Source organism: Syngnathus scovelli, chromosome 18 (genome assembly GCF_024217435.2).
Source record: "Syngnathus scovelli strain Florida chromosome 18, RoL_Ssco_1.2, whole genome shotgun sequence".
In the NCBI taxonomy this organism is placed as follows: Eukaryota; Metazoa; Chordata; class Actinopteri; order Syngnathiformes; family Syngnathidae; genus Syngnathus; species Syngnathus scovelli.
This window is the reverse complement of record NC_090864.1, coordinates 6,287,994-6,302,985: the sequence shown is the minus strand read 5'-3', so window position 1 is coordinate 6,302,985 and position 14,992 is coordinate 6,287,994. Positions and strand designations below refer to the sequence as shown.

General features: G+C 47.8%; 1 protein-coding gene and 1 pseudogene across 1 annotated transcript; one reads left to right on the top strand and one right to left on the bottom strand.

The window, feature by feature from the left end:
* Nucleotides 1-661: 661 nt before the first annotated feature.
* LOC125985720 (collectin-12-like) lies at nt 662-11,513 on the top strand (annotated as a pseudogene).
* Nucleotides 11,458-14,652, bottom strand: LOC125985721 (ADP-ribosyl cyclase/cyclic ADP-ribose hydrolase 1). Its single transcript, XM_049748756.1, has 9 exons — nt 14,445-14,652; nt 13,723-13,846; nt 13,503-13,629; nt 13,143-13,278; nt 12,985-13,067; nt 12,088-12,161; nt 11,911-12,003; nt 11,720-11,806; nt 11,458-11,657 (listed from the first exon to the last, which is right to left on the bottom strand). Exons 1-9 carry the CDS (start codon nt 14,524-14,526, stop codon nt 11,576-11,578), a joined length of 888 nt encoding a protein of 295 aa, XP_049604713.1. The 5' UTR covers nt 14,527-14,652; the 3' UTR covers nt 11,458-11,575.
* Between the last annotated feature and the right edge of the window lie 340 nt (nt 14,653-14,992).

The window sequence follows — 14,992 nt, the reverse complement described above, 5'->3', positions numbered from 1 at the left end:
CACACAACTGTAAAAGCAAGCCAATGGAAAATCAAATGTGTAAAACCACAGGAAGTGTGCAGGAAAATGTCGCTCGATCCGTGTTTAGTGAGGCCTTTTAAGAAATTAACTGTAATGAGCACCAGATTTTGAGGGATCTTGGCGACGCGATTGCCATCACCCCCTGGTAACCTAATCTCATCTCCGGCTGATTTGGAGCAGTGTCCCCCCCAGGGGTGCGGGGCTAGGAAGGAGTTGAAAGCACCTGGTGGGAGAGTGATGCTCTGGACGGGTCAACTCAGCCTGCAGGATAGCCTATTCCAGGGGTGGGCAAACGTTTGTGCTCGAGGGATATTTTTTATTTTGGAACCGAACAGATGGGCCAGCTCATTCGTGGATGAATAGAAAAATCAAAAGTAATTAAAATATGAGGAGACAAATGTTTAATATTCCATATTTTAATAGTAAAATAATTAGAAAATGCATGTATGTGCAAGAAAACCATTTTCTAATGTTAAAATGTAACTTTCACAAACTTATACACGTTTAAACCCATTTTCAACCATATATCTGCCTTTCATAGCTTTCGACGAACTAATAAATGTCAAACACCGAATTTCCGTTTGAGACTTTAATTTTGAAAAGAACACCGGAAGTTGTAACGCCTCGCTTGACTTCTCGCAGTCAAGAGACAGCGAGAGGAGACAGAACCAGAAACATCCCATCAGTGCCGCAGAAGACGAAAGCATCAGAACGATGGGATTCCAACGACAAGTGTAGATGGCTATTACCTCTTTGGTTTGATTTTATTATTACTGTTAGTATCATTTTAAGGAATAGTCGTTCGTAAACTTGGGGAAACTTTTACTTTTGTTCCACTCTGTACCTGATGCTGAGATGCGCATGAAGTGACGGACAGCGATCCTCGTGTCTTCTTCTGTCCCAGCGAGATATCAAAACGCAATGAAAGGTAATATTTCCCCTCATCATGATAATCGTCATTATGTGGCTTCAGTCTATTTAAGGTTCAAGACCGGTACATTTACATTTAGACTTTTTAGGCACTTATTTAGGTAAATTTTTATTTCTATTATGTGCAATACATTTCACTGAGGTCTGTAGACTTTTTCCGTATATTTACGGGCAGCGTTAATTTTCCAAATGTGAGAAATGTTACAGTGACTTACTGTGATTTTGACTCAAAACTTTTGAGTGATTAGTTATTGGTGTCTGAAAAAATGCACGCTAGCATTGTTAGCACCTTCCTGCAATAGTGCCACAAAGTGATGCATTCTTGACATCACTACGAGTTTCATAGTAAAGTGACCCCTCCTTCCCTCACCAAGACATCTCATCAGTCCCTTCCCCATGAGACCCCCCCCCCCCCCCCCCCCCCCCTTCACCCACACACAAACCATCTGTTTACCATTAAACCATAATGTTCTAATCCTGGTCTTGGGTTCCAGCACACACAGAGATTTTTACAATCTTAAAAGATTGTTTGTCATCACAATGTATCATGTAAACATTTCAGTTTCAGACAATTTATGTGACGTGTTTCTGATGTCTTGCAGACGATTTTGCAGACGAGGAGGAAGTACAGTCTTTTGGATACAAGCGCTTTGGTGAGTAAACTCCTCGGGCCTACATTTTCTGCACCGATACACGCAATATGTATTTTCTGATCCACAACTTCCCACCAGGATGCTCCGTTGCAATTTTTGGAGCAAGGTCAAATATTCTTGTCATTCACACAATTGGGGTTCACGCTTCGGCGGCGTTACGTCTTTTGGGGGAGGTTTGCAGAGCCAGAGGAGCCCTCAAACGCTTTTCAAACGCATTCCCTGTCATCCGAGTCAGCCGAGGAGGAGCATCCTGTTTGTTTTTGCCAGCCTCAGTCGGAGCCGCGGTTTAGATTAGAAAGCCATGAGGTGAGCGGGGGAAGTCTTTTATTCTGACAAACTCTGGACAGGATTGTTTTGCTTTGCTGTTGTTCCTCCACCTCCGCAATTTTCAGCCTCCGAGATCTACGATTAGGTCGGCGACCGGACTAGGTTCTCACTCTCTATCTTACCCAAACATCATGCAGAAGGTATGCGCATATGAGGTAGATTTACGCAAATGCACAGAAAGACATTTGTATGACTTGCATGCCAGATGAAATACACACACACTGTACGTGCATGCACTGAGTGAAATCATCTGGCAGGCCTGGACGGCTGCCATGGTACTCAAGGTCCAAATGTGTTTGTTATTCTCTGCAGGGGGCGTCGTCGAGGTAAAACGAACGCTCTCCACCTGACTGAGCCGTTTCATATACGTCGCACGCTCAGCCTGCTCAGCCATTTGGAAATGAAAATGTTAACTCACCACTCACTGCAACAGTGTGGAGGAGGGCTTCTTATTAAGCTACGGCCACTTAGACGATCAATCAACATTTTCTGTCATACTAAGAAATAATAAATACAGTAATCCCTCGTTTATCGCGGATAATTGGTTCCAACAAGAAGTACTGGGCAGGCTAACGAGTTAGCGGAAAGATGCTAATGCGCGATCGTGCTAACACGTGAAAACGGACTTCTAAAGGAACGTAAACGAACATTTTGGAGCAATACTGCATTGTCCTAAAGGTTAGACATGTTTCCTCAATTTAGAAGTTTTATTTTGACTTTTAAATGTTTTTTTAATTTGGAAAAAAAATCCGCGATGGAGTGAAGCTGCGATAAATGAAACGCGAAGTAGCGAGGGATCACTGTACAACATAAAATAGAAACAATATATAATAAGAGTATTACTCAACAGCAAACATTGAAGCTACGAAGCCCATCGGGGTCTATAGCACGGATATTCGCATGTCAAAAATCATTTTATTCTTGCCGACGCCTAAAACGCAACAACTCGTCCATCCAAACATTCTGTCGTGTTGTTCCCATCACTCAGCAGCATGATGAGTTTAACACAGGCGGTCATGTGACGCTCAGCCATGTTTGATGGCGTGCCAGGAATTTGGGATTCTCTCTGCAGTGGTTTTGTGGTTGTCTTTTCTAACATACAGTGTTTTGTTGTGGTCTTCTTTAGTTCTGCCTCGCGGTTGTTTATACATTTGAACGCTTTGACTCGTTCACTGTCAGACTTTCCCGTTGCCGTATTCGCCGGACAGCGGGAAAAAAAAAAAACTGAAACGAGAGAGCAGAAACAAATCCTGTTCAACGTCAGCCGCATGTCTCGTATGTCATATTTGGGTGTGAATGTGTGTAAACAAAAAATGAGATGATGTACAGCCCGGCGGCGGGGAGGCGAGACGGGAAGCCGACGAGGCGATATTTCATCCCGGGGAGACGGGAAGGGAGTCAAGTGGGGGAAGCTGGAAGAGATGCAGCCGCTGTCGGAGGAAGTGGAGCCATCAGCTCCAGGCTGACAAGATAAGAGATTGGACGTTAAAAGAGTCAGCTGGAGCGAGACACTGACGGAAGAAACAGAAAGAAACCTGAGATAAAACCGTAGTCTGTTTGATATGTGGCTCGGGATTGGTCAGTCGGCAAAGAAGGCAAAAACCAGATGAGTCAATTGTTTCCTGTGTGGCCTTCCTCCTCTTTGATATTTTCTTTTGCGACTGATGAAAAGCAGCACTCGCGAACACTCCCGACCCGCCGGGCCTCCGTCTCTGCGACTCGCATCGTAACGACCTCGCTGTCCTTGACGTGACCCGCATGCAGATGTCAGGGGAGCCGTTGTTTTTTTTTTTTTTTTTCTCCCTTCCAGGGTCTGACTCATCGATTTGGTACAGCGGGAAGCAATCCGAAGCACCTGTGTTCTTTTAGCGTCTCCTATGGAAATGCGATAAAAGTGTTGGCAAGCTAGGACTCGTGCTCGGTGCCTCACCTGACGTAATGGCTTTATATGTGCGAGCACTAAAATGGCTTCCCAGCAGCAGAACACACAGACGCACTTTAACAATGGATTTGAGGATTCTTTTTCATTTTACTACAAAAATTGCCATGCCAAAATCAACGCTGGTTTGGAAGCTGAAAAGTTCTGTCCTGAGTGTTCTGGTGTGGGTTCATCCGACATGCTCGTGCTCTTCAAGGTGGCGCCGCACAGTTCCAGCTCGCCTGCCGTGGTTCCGATCGGGAAGGCCCCGCCCCCTCGTTGACTCCCAGACCGCAGACATGCCAGGCCACCCAGAAGGCACCCACGATGCCTCTTAACTTTTCCATCGTCGCCCGGCCGGTCGCTCGTGTTGCTTTTGGAAGCTCGGCCATGTCATTGAAGGTTCCGAGCTAGGTCCGAGTTGTCGTCTGTGAGACATCCGCAATGATGACACCGTCTGCTCTACACACTTTGGCCGGTCTTTTCTGCTACTCCACACGGCCGTGAATTCTCACTTATCATTTGACCTCATCTTCTTGTCTTAAGTGGACGACAAGAGCCGAATATAAACTTTTTCAGTCGGTCACATCCGATTCAATGTTACTCAACTCTGCGTGATTCTTTTATGACTTCCTGGATTCCGCAGCAGGAGAGGAACTGTAGCTTGGCATGTTTACATTCGCTTGGAAGAACATGAAAAATCAAGATGAGTCAGCTATTTGAACTCCGTATCTTGAATAGAAAATTGTTCCATGCTGGACTCTGTTTTTGGACACGGAGGTAGCTTGGCATTTCGAACGCCGAGAGGGATGGGTAGGTTTTTTTTTTCTTTAATGTAAAGTCCTTTGGTGATTCAAGAAGCTGAATTTGATCAGAAGAACAAAATGTTTCCATCAGCCAAGCCATGCCGCGAATTTGGCTTTTTCCTGGGGAGGAGGTCGTCCTTTATTATCCCAGCTGTTCATCAGAGCGACCATGTTATTTATTTGATTCCATCTTAGCGACATGAAGCTGTTTATTTGACTTTGAAGCACTTGCCTCAGCTTTGGCTGCATCGGGACATTTTTCACTTTTTTTGGATTGGGACCGTTGCCTTCGAGATGGTCTAAGTTGCCTTTTGGACCACAAAGATGTTTTCCAGGCTTTTGTATCTCAAAGTTAAAGATGATCAAAGTTGGAGTGGAAGCCGCTAGAAGAACAGCAGCTTTTGAATTATGTTGTTTTTAGTCGATTAAATCATCCCGAGTCGGCTTTTTATGCTGACCTCGTTTTGTCGGTATCGCATTGCGTTCAGTGTTGTCATTTTCTAGATGCTAATGAGGCGCTTTTCAGCCAGTAGGCCACACACACGCACACACACACACACACACACACACACACACACAGACACACACACACACGCACACACGAGCCTCGGAGTGTTTCAACTGCTATGTTTTGCTTTGTAACCGAAGCCCGAGTCACTCGGCGGGCCCCCCAAATCCCCTCCGCTTCCCGATCCCAACTCCGCTGTTGATGTAGTTTTTTGGAAAGTCGACTTGTTTGTCTTTCGAAATCTTTGCAGAGCCCAGCGAGGCCTCCTGGCTTGAGGGAGGTGGCGGACTGAAAATGGAGCGAGGGAGTGTTGGATGCTGCTGGGATGCTAACTAACTTTTTATTGACAGATATTTTATTTTTTTTGTGGCATTTTGTGTCAACATTCTCCTGCTCTAACTGCATTTTTTGACACAGCCTGTCCAAAAGACCTTGTCTTCCTCGTTCCTTAACTGGATGATGTCACAATCTTGGCGAATCTCGTGTCGATGACTGTAACAGGCTTCAACAGCTCATCCATCACAGTGTTCTATTTCTTACCTTCCAGAAATTAGAAAAAAAAAAATCGGCGTTCTCTGGCAGTTGTTTTTTTTACGCTCATTCGCAACCGCAAGCCCACTTGATGCAAGCGTTTGGTTTCCATCAAGCTTCATAAAAACTAAGCCACACTTTTTTTTTTTTTTACGAAGACCCCAGAGCCCTCCCATGAACTTGGAGGAATTTGGACCCTAATTCCACATTTCCTCTCATTGCGTCATTGGCAGGTAGAAAGAAATGATCAACTCTATTCAGCAAGATCTGACCAGAGCGTCAGAACTGAGAAGCAAAAATGCAAACCACTAGTCTACCGCGCTATCCAGTTTGGGAATCCCGGTTATGGCCAATTCTACATACGTGGAAGTTGTCTTTATTTGGAGTTTGTTTTTGGAGCGAGGCCACCCTGCGAGGTCACCGAAAGTCAACCGTGCGAGTCGATGAGCGCACACACAAAACTGACATGCCATTGTGAGGCAGCGCAGGCAGAAAACCAAAATGTGTATGAGTCATCATGGGGGCCTCACAAACTTGCCAAATGTTGCGCAATCCCCCCACGTTGAGGTTTGAGGTTGGTTAAAGCCGGACGGGACGTTTACTCGTTAATTCAATTACTTTTCATTGTCATATTGGCCTTAATTCATTGATTTGTCCTTTACGACTCGATCCGGCTCCTGCATGTCTGTTGAGGGCGTTAAAAGGGAGGCCCAGCACTTGTGACCTCATCGCTTTTGTTACCACGGAAACCCTGACAGCTATTACCAGTAAATAAACGTTTGAAATGAATAAATTGCTCCTCCTGCGCTTAAAGGTGAAGCAGGAAGTTAAGACTCGTGGTCGCCCCCTAGCGGTGCAACTCCTTGGCCCTGAAACCCCGCCAACATTTTTTGAAATCTTTTTACTGGCGCTGCGCACGGGGAAAAAAAAAAACAGCATTTGTGTAAACAGCTTTGCGGGGGAGGAGTTTGTTTTGGTGTCCCCTTGCCCCTTCGCCGCCTGGGAGGAGGGGGGTGGGGGTGGGGGCAAAGGGGAACCGTTTCATGTAGACCCCAGGCCCTCGTTTGTCCAGATGTGGGAATCGTGCTCATGACACAAAGCTCGTGGCTGCTTTTGGGCTTTGCTTGTCTTTGTGTAAAAGCACAATGTAATGAATTGCATTTCACCCCCCCCCCCCCCCCTCCCCTCCCCTGACAGCCATCCAGGAGGGCACCCAGTGCACCAAGTGTAAGAAGGAATGGGCACTGAAGACCTCCATAGCCTTGCTCTACGTGCTGTGCACCCTCCTCACCGTGGCCGTCGCCGTTCTCGGATATAAAGGTAAGATCCAGAATGTTTCACTTGAAATTGGATCGCCGTTTTTAAAGAAGAATTCTTCTCCATCGCTGGCGATGTTTCTTGAGCTTCGTTGAAAGACAGCGAAACAGCGGTGGGGAAACTTATCGCTGTGCGGTAAAAAGTCAAGCTGGAGTCAGCAGTCTTGGCCCGGTACAAAGGGAACAAAAGCCAACCTTCCAAAAGCTTCCTAATAAACACATTTTATTTGCTTCGGTACCAGGAAGAGAAGTTCGAGCGGGTCGAGCACGCTTGCCTTGTGTCCTTTGATTCCACCAAATTGTTGTGAGGCCGGGTTTGGCCTTTCAGGGAACTGGACCCTGAATGCCCCGACCATAATTGTCATAAACATTGCCATATGCACATATGCATCTGCCCCGCCCCTTGTATGTTTTTTTTCAGATGGCGAAGTTAGGTTAATATGTTCAGGGGGTTATCTTTACGTCTCCGTGTCACCCTCACGCTCTCTGCTGCACGCTTTCATGCCGAGCTAATCGATCCCAGATGGGCCGTGAGCGAAGGCAGTGCAACTCGGGCCAATTTGGGTTTTTACTGGCACCGGAGCAAAACCGTCAAGGGAACCTCGGCTCGGCCGACGCGGGTCCGGATGCTCGCATAGCTAGATCCACCACGCTTCTCGCTAGGTGACCTCTCTCTGACGGGATTGACACAAGCAAAGGCTAAATAAGGTCAGCCTGTCTTGTGGCCCAATCGGTTCTGGATCGGAAATGAAAGTGGCAGAGGGGTCACGTTTTCACCTCGTTTCACCTTTTGATTTGAGTAATTGTTTTTTTGGTGGGCCCCATCAGCCGCAACGATAGAGAGAAGCTAAGCTAACTAGCCGCATTTCCCAGGCAAATCTCCTGTCTGGTCCTGTTTGGCAAGCGCCCATCTCCCGTCACGATAGCAAAGAGACCCTAAGTGGTCCCCGGTTTTAAGAGCGCGGCCTCCCGGCGAGGTTGGCGCTGGCAGCGGGCTGCTTCGTTGCAATCCCAGACGCATTCCAGAGGAAATGAACGCCCGTGTCGCCTGTGGGGGCGTGAAGAGGCCTCCCCCTGGCTTGTCTTTGATCCCCTGCCCCCCTTGTTTACTAAAGACTCCTCCTGGCAGGTCGCCTCCTGTCATGGGGGAAGGTCCTCCATCCTTCGTCTCTGTCACCGACCCCCCCAGGCCATCTTTGTATCTCTTTCCAAAAGTAAACCTCATTAAAGCTGATGTTATTTACTTTGCTTGACTCAATCCCGGGACTTGGACTAATCACTTGCACCGTTATTGCATGTCTACGAGAAATGCGCAGAGATTTGCTCCAAAGTTGCTTGGGTCTCCGCTGATCCTTTTTCATAACTGATGTCTCGACGAAAGCACACCGAGGCCCCGGCCGTGCTCACCTTTGACTTGTCTTTTGGGGCAGTGGTGCAAAGAGTGGACAGCGTTTCGGAAGGCATCGCCAATTATGGCGGGAAGATTATTGCCGTGGAGACTGACTTGAAAAAGCTCGGTAAGTCCTAATCATCAGTGTGTATCGTGAAGATTTTGCAATGAGGCAAATTTCTGATAGAAGAATGTCCCTCTTCAGATGATCAGAGTGGAGAAAAGTCGGAAAACGCCACCACGGCGATCCATGCCTTCAAGAGTAAGGTGTCGGCGCTCCAGAGGCAACTGTCGGCCATGGAGGAGCATCTCCACAGCGACCAGTTCAAACTGAGCCAGCTGCAAAACTTGGGCTCGGAAATCCAGAGCAGCCAGGCCTCCGTGCGGGCTCTGCTGGACGGCAACGAGGCTGCCCTGCGCTTCGTCAACGGCACCCTGCACTCCTACGGCGGCGTCCTCGGGGGTCTGCGTGATGACACGGGCCGGCTGCAGAGGGAGCTCCAACGGCAAGCCAAGCTTCAGAACCAGGTCTTGCTGACCATCGGCGGGCTGAACCTGACGCAGGCGCAGCAACGCGGCCTCATCGAGGCTCTGCACCGCTCCGTGGATGACACTGGGCAGAACGTCCAGAAAGTCCGCAGCGACTTTCAAAGTCTGGAGCAGACCGCCAGACAGACGCTCAGCGACACGGAGTGGCTTCGGGTTAAAGTGTACAACCTGCAGGTTCTGGCAACGAACGCCTCGGTGCTGTCCAAAGCCAACAATGACAGCTTGGAGGAGGTGGCATCCCAGCTGGCCTCTGTGTCTGGCCAATTGCAGAACACCAGCAGCTTGGTCGACGTCCATGACCAGTCCCTGAAGCAGATCCTGGACCAGCATAGGGACTTCAGCAATCTCACTTCATCCAAGTTGGAGCGTCTGGAGGTGCGGCTGGACCAATCGGAGGAGGGTCTGGACCGCGTGACGGGCAACGTCAGCTTCACCACGCAGCTCCTGGGCGCCATCAACCTCAACCTCAACGCCCTGCGCAGGTGCTCCGAGACGGTCGCTCGCCACTCGGACTTACTCGTCGGCCTCAACGGCAGCGTGGTCGACATGAGGGTGGATGCGGCCGGGCTGCGATCCCAGCAGGAGGAACTGGCGGCACGCTTGGATAAAGAGGTCACCAGCCTCTCTATCATCATGGAGGAGATGAAGCTGGTGGACACCAAGCACTCCCAACTGATCACTAACTTCACCATACTACAAGGTACGATAGGCTCCAGCTCACCCACCAGTCAAACTGGGACTTGATGTTCCTTTCCTAAGACTGCATTTCTTTTTCAGGTCCTCCTGGTCCCAAAGGGCCACGAGGGGACAAAGGACCTCCAGGACCAATTGGTCAATCAGGCCAGAAGGGTGAGAAAGGGGACAAAGGTGTCGCTGGGTTACGAGGGACAAGAGGAGAGCAAGGTATTCCGGGCCCGCCGGGTCTTCCGGGCATAAGGGGCATTCCGGGCGTCCCAGGCAACCCAGGGTCCAAGGGCCCCAGGGGATCCGGTGGACGGGCTGGACCTTCTGGAGGTAAAGGCGAGCCGGGCACTGCGGGCCTGCCCGGTAGAGACGGCCAGCCTGGTCCTCAGGGGGCGCAGGGGCCCCCGGGCATCCGGGGTCCGATAGGCCCAGCTGGAGAACAGGGGCCCAGGGGACTGCAGGGACCAGTGGGGCCTGCGGGGCCACCTGGACCCCCGGGAGTTTCTATTCCCGTAAGCCCAGTGTCGCTCCAAGATGAGGCGCTCGCTCCGGCAACAGGGGCCTCAGGTATGACCTCAGTCAGTCATCGCACTAAAGCGTCTGCGACTGTCAACGATGCGACGACATGATTGATTGTTCTTCAGGTTGTCCACCCGAGTGGCTTCACTACAGGCACAAGTGCTACACATTCTCCAAATACTTGCACAGCTTCGATGACGCAATGACCGCTTGCCAACGAAGCTCGGCGTCGTTGGTGATTATCCACGACGTGGATGAACAGGTGAGCTCTGTTCAGTCTTGGAAAGAAAAGAACATTGTTCAAAGAAAACAAATGAAAAAAAAATTGTCTTGTCTTCAGGAATGGCTGCAGAAGCAAACGAGCGACAAGGGCTACTTCTGGATCGGCCTGACGGATCGGGCGGAGGAGAACGTGTGGCGCTGGCTGGACGGGAGCCACCCGGCTTTCACGTCAGTACTCGAGGATTTCACTTCTGGACAGAATGGAACCCAGCAATGGACGCAGCTCGACGGTCTCTGACTGCAGTGTGTTTGTGTTTTGATGTTGTGCGCCCCCTGCAGGAAGTGGAAGCCTGGTCAGCCCGACAACTGGGGCCACGGCCACGAGAGCGGTGAGAACTGCGCCGGCCTCACCCACAACGGCCTGTGGAACGATTTCTCCTGTGAAGACCTCATTAGCTACATTTGCCAGAAGCCACAAACGGATACACGTACGGCCACCGATTCCTCTTGACCAATGTGGCTTTTATTCTTCTTATTAATATTATTTTTGTGTTTCAGCGGTGATCTCGTAGCAGCGAAGGCAAGACAGGTGAGGGCGGCAGCTAGGCCGGACACCACGCAGGTTCTGGTCCACACAAAAAAGGGACGCCTTGAGTGCAATACAGCAGCAGCAGCCAAAGGAAGGACAATATTTTTTTTTATATACTGTCTAGTTTTTACAAATCTACCATGAGATTGAGCTACATTTTACTGAATATCTGAATGTTTATTTCACTATGCAAACATTTTTTTTCTTTTTTTGGGAAGAGATTAAAAGGTAAATCTGCTACCTTCAACTCAAGTGCTATCTACAGTGGGACACTTTTTGCCAGGCTGCCTTTTAAAGACACACAGTGACCTCGAGTGGACGAAAATAAGAACTGCACCTGACGTGCATTTGTTGGTACATTGTACTAAAACGACAAGAATTTTTCTGTATTCCAACAATCTTTTTAAATACCGATATCCTTGTCAGAATGTGACACTTTTCACGTCATTTAAAAAAAGCATACATTAATCTTTCCTAAGATTTAAAAAGAAACATTTTGTAAAAATTCAGCTTTATTTTGAAATCTTTATATAAAAGGACATGAAAAACACGACTATGATTGTCGGAATATGATTCTCTTTCACAAAGTTTGTCTCGGGACAGCAAAATATGTCACTTGACTGCCTGGCTGTCGGCGTGGGTCCGGCACGCCGAGTGGTCCGGCTTGCGGACGCATTGGAGCATGGTCAGAATGCTGCGGACGCATTTTCCCAAGTTAGGCCGTGAAAAGACGAGAGTGAGTTGATGGTGGCTCACCGGTCGTTATCGGAACATGTCCATCGGAATCCGCGGGCCTGCAGGATGTGGATCAAGTCAACGACGGAGCCCTTTGTGCAGGATTCTCTACGGGAGGAAAAATCGAAACCTGTGAGTATTGCGACACCAGCTGTGTTTTTTGTGTGTGTGTGTGGTCGAAAATCTTGCCAAGACAATTTGAATGTGCTCACATATAGGGGCCGTCCAGATTGGTGACCACCTTGATGTTGACATAGCGGACCCTCAGTGGATTCAGACTGTCCAGCTCCACGCTTCCGAACATGCTGCATGGCAAAAGGGAAACAAGGACAACTTGGAAATTAAGCGGGAGTCACGCTAGAGTTGGAAGGCGGTGCAAATGAGGGGACCTGTTTCTGTTGAAGGCCTTCTCAATGGAGCCATTCAGCAGCACGGTGACGTTGCCGCACGCCATTTCAGCAAACTGACAAACACCACAAGAAAAGCACAATGTAGATTCTTAGGAAAAATAAGACCTGATTTCAACTTTTTCTCAGGAAAAATATCACATGAAGAAAGCACGACTGTTCTCGCAACTTTCTGATATTTACAGGCTTTTGAACTAACCCTCTTCTTGTAAAATAACAAATCTTTCTTAGAAAAAATTATTCATGTTGACATTTTTATGACCACGTGTTTTCTGCAAAAGTAAAGATGCACAAAAATCCCCTAAAAAATAATCATTCAAATTCTTCTCCCCAAAACACCTTTTTTTTTTTTTCTTTTGCAAAACACCACTTTATTCTCTGAAAAAAAAAGTACCGTATTTTCCGGACTATAAAAACAAAAAATTATCTCAAAAGCTGACAGTGCACCTTATATATGGACCAAATTCCTAAATTTAAACTAACCTGAAGCATTGTGTCATGAAATCAATCATAAGTGGCCCGCTGAAGACTACGAATCATCAATCAAAAAGACTATGGATCATAATTTTGTGATTATAAAGTAATTTGTTGCGTCTGAAGTTGAAATAAAAAAGATAAAAGGGAGAATTATTTGATTAGGATTAAAAATCTGACATGAAGCATTAATGGTGCACCTTATAGTTCGGTGCGCCTTATACAAGGACAAAGTTTTGAAATGGGCCATTCATTGAAGGTGCGCCTTATCGTCCGGTGCACCTTATAGTCCGGAAAATACGGTACAGACAAATTGTTGGTTATTCCCCAAGATTACAGCAAAGAAATAAATGATGCCCCCAAAAATCCAATTTAAGATCACATGCTTGCTGATGCCAAACTCACATTTTTGGAGGCTTGCCTCCAAAAGGAGTTCACGGGATGATGCAAACACGCCGACCACTTGGGACACGATCCGAAATCGAAATCTGAAAGAGATGGCGGTGAGACGGTGCGGTGTGGCGATTGGCTGCGTGGCGACCACTTGACAGGAAGCGGCGTACCCGAGTCTTCCCGCTGGCCGCACCAGACGAGGTCGTTGAACATGTAGCCCGCTAGCGTGTCCTCCAGCGTCCACAGGTCACGCGCCACTGCCGTGTAGTCCTGAATCAGCATCCTCGTCTTGCTCCACAACAGGAACTGAATTAAAAAAAAAACATTTGTCAATATTGGTAAACATTACTTTGACATTCTCCTCAACTTGCTTCAATATAGATGCTGTTCATGCAGTAAGATGGCGGTAAAGCACTACTTTTGCCTTAATGAACCTACCCAACTCTGTTTAACAAAATTCCAGGAGGCCACAAAATGGCGACAAGTCAATTATAGGTGCGTAACCTGACAAAGCATCAAACTCTTGTTACCCGGTCGCAGGCCCCCATTTGCGGCATGGCTTGAAACATACGGCGGTAGCGCTCGGCGGCTACATCGCACGACGTCTGCCCCAATACCGCCTCCTCGAACGCTTGCCAGATCTCCTCGCAGTCCGACCTGCGCGCGCATGCAAATTGGCACCAATCAGTTCTCATGCAAATTTCAATCGGTCGAACTGTGAGACGCTTTGGATGATGCAGGTCGGCTTACCTGATGCCGGGGTTGACAAGCGTGATGTAGTTGAAGCACCTGCCCATCACGATGTGTTTGATGTTGGGCGTGGTGCCCGAAGGGGTTCGCAGCGGTGCCACGCACATGCAAAGTGCCAGCACCCCTGCTGACATCAACACCTTGACAATTGGCAACTCACTCCCAGCACCTTTCATTCAACAATCAGCTGCAAGTTATGTTATTAAAAGATGGTAAAGCTCACGAAGAACAATCAAAAGTGAATTTTACGCTCGCAACACAAAGTAAAGTACAGTAATGCCTCGTTTATTGTGGATAATTGGTTCCAAACCCCCCGCGATAAGTGAGAGCCGCGAATTATGGTCACCAACAAGAAGTACTGGGCAGGCTAACCAGTTAGCATAAAGATGCCAATTCGCGATCGTGCTAACACGCGAAAACGGACTTCTAAAGGAATGTAAACGAACATTTAGAGCACTACTACATTGTCCTAAAGGTTAGACACGTTTCCTCAATTTAGAAGTTTTATTTTAACTTTTAAATGTTTTTTTTTAATTTGGAAAAAAAATCCGCGATGTAGTGAAGCCGCGATAAACGAAACGCGAAGTAGCGAGGGATCACTGTAATCGCAAATAAACAAAAATCGAGCAAGTGACAGCACTACAAGTAGGGTACAGCATGTTTTTGCTGTAGAAACATGGGAATAATATTTTAAAAAATACAACAACATCCGAATAACTTACATGCAGTCACGCTGATTTTGAAGTTAGTCGCCATGGTAACCCGCTGCTTTGCTCTCTGCTCAAGACAGCGTCTTCTAACCATCAACCACCAAAGATGATCCGTTTTAAGGAAGCTAAAACACAAGTTAAGTGATGCGAATCCTTTGACTGGCTGATACTTTGACGAACGATGCTCTCTTCTCAGGCTAATTCACTGAAGAAGACACGTGCTCCCATCACTTGGTGCTGCTCCACTGCAGCGAGTTGCATGATCCCAAAGAGCGTCGTTGCAGACACTTCCAAGATCAACACGCAGACACGCAATGGTGAGGAGGACGGTTGTTTTCCTCCAAAGCCTCTCTTGCATGGTGGGCCTCCGCGTGACTCCCATTATGGTGGCATGACCAATTTCCCAGACACAAAGTCTGGGCTGTTAGTTCGCTACACGAGGAAGAGTATATAAACAATTGCTGTCATTAAATAAAATGGCCTTTCATGATGTAGGTCCTCGCAGAAAGAGCCAAAAGCATTCGAGTGGTTTGGGGAATTTTTATGGAATACAAGTGGTT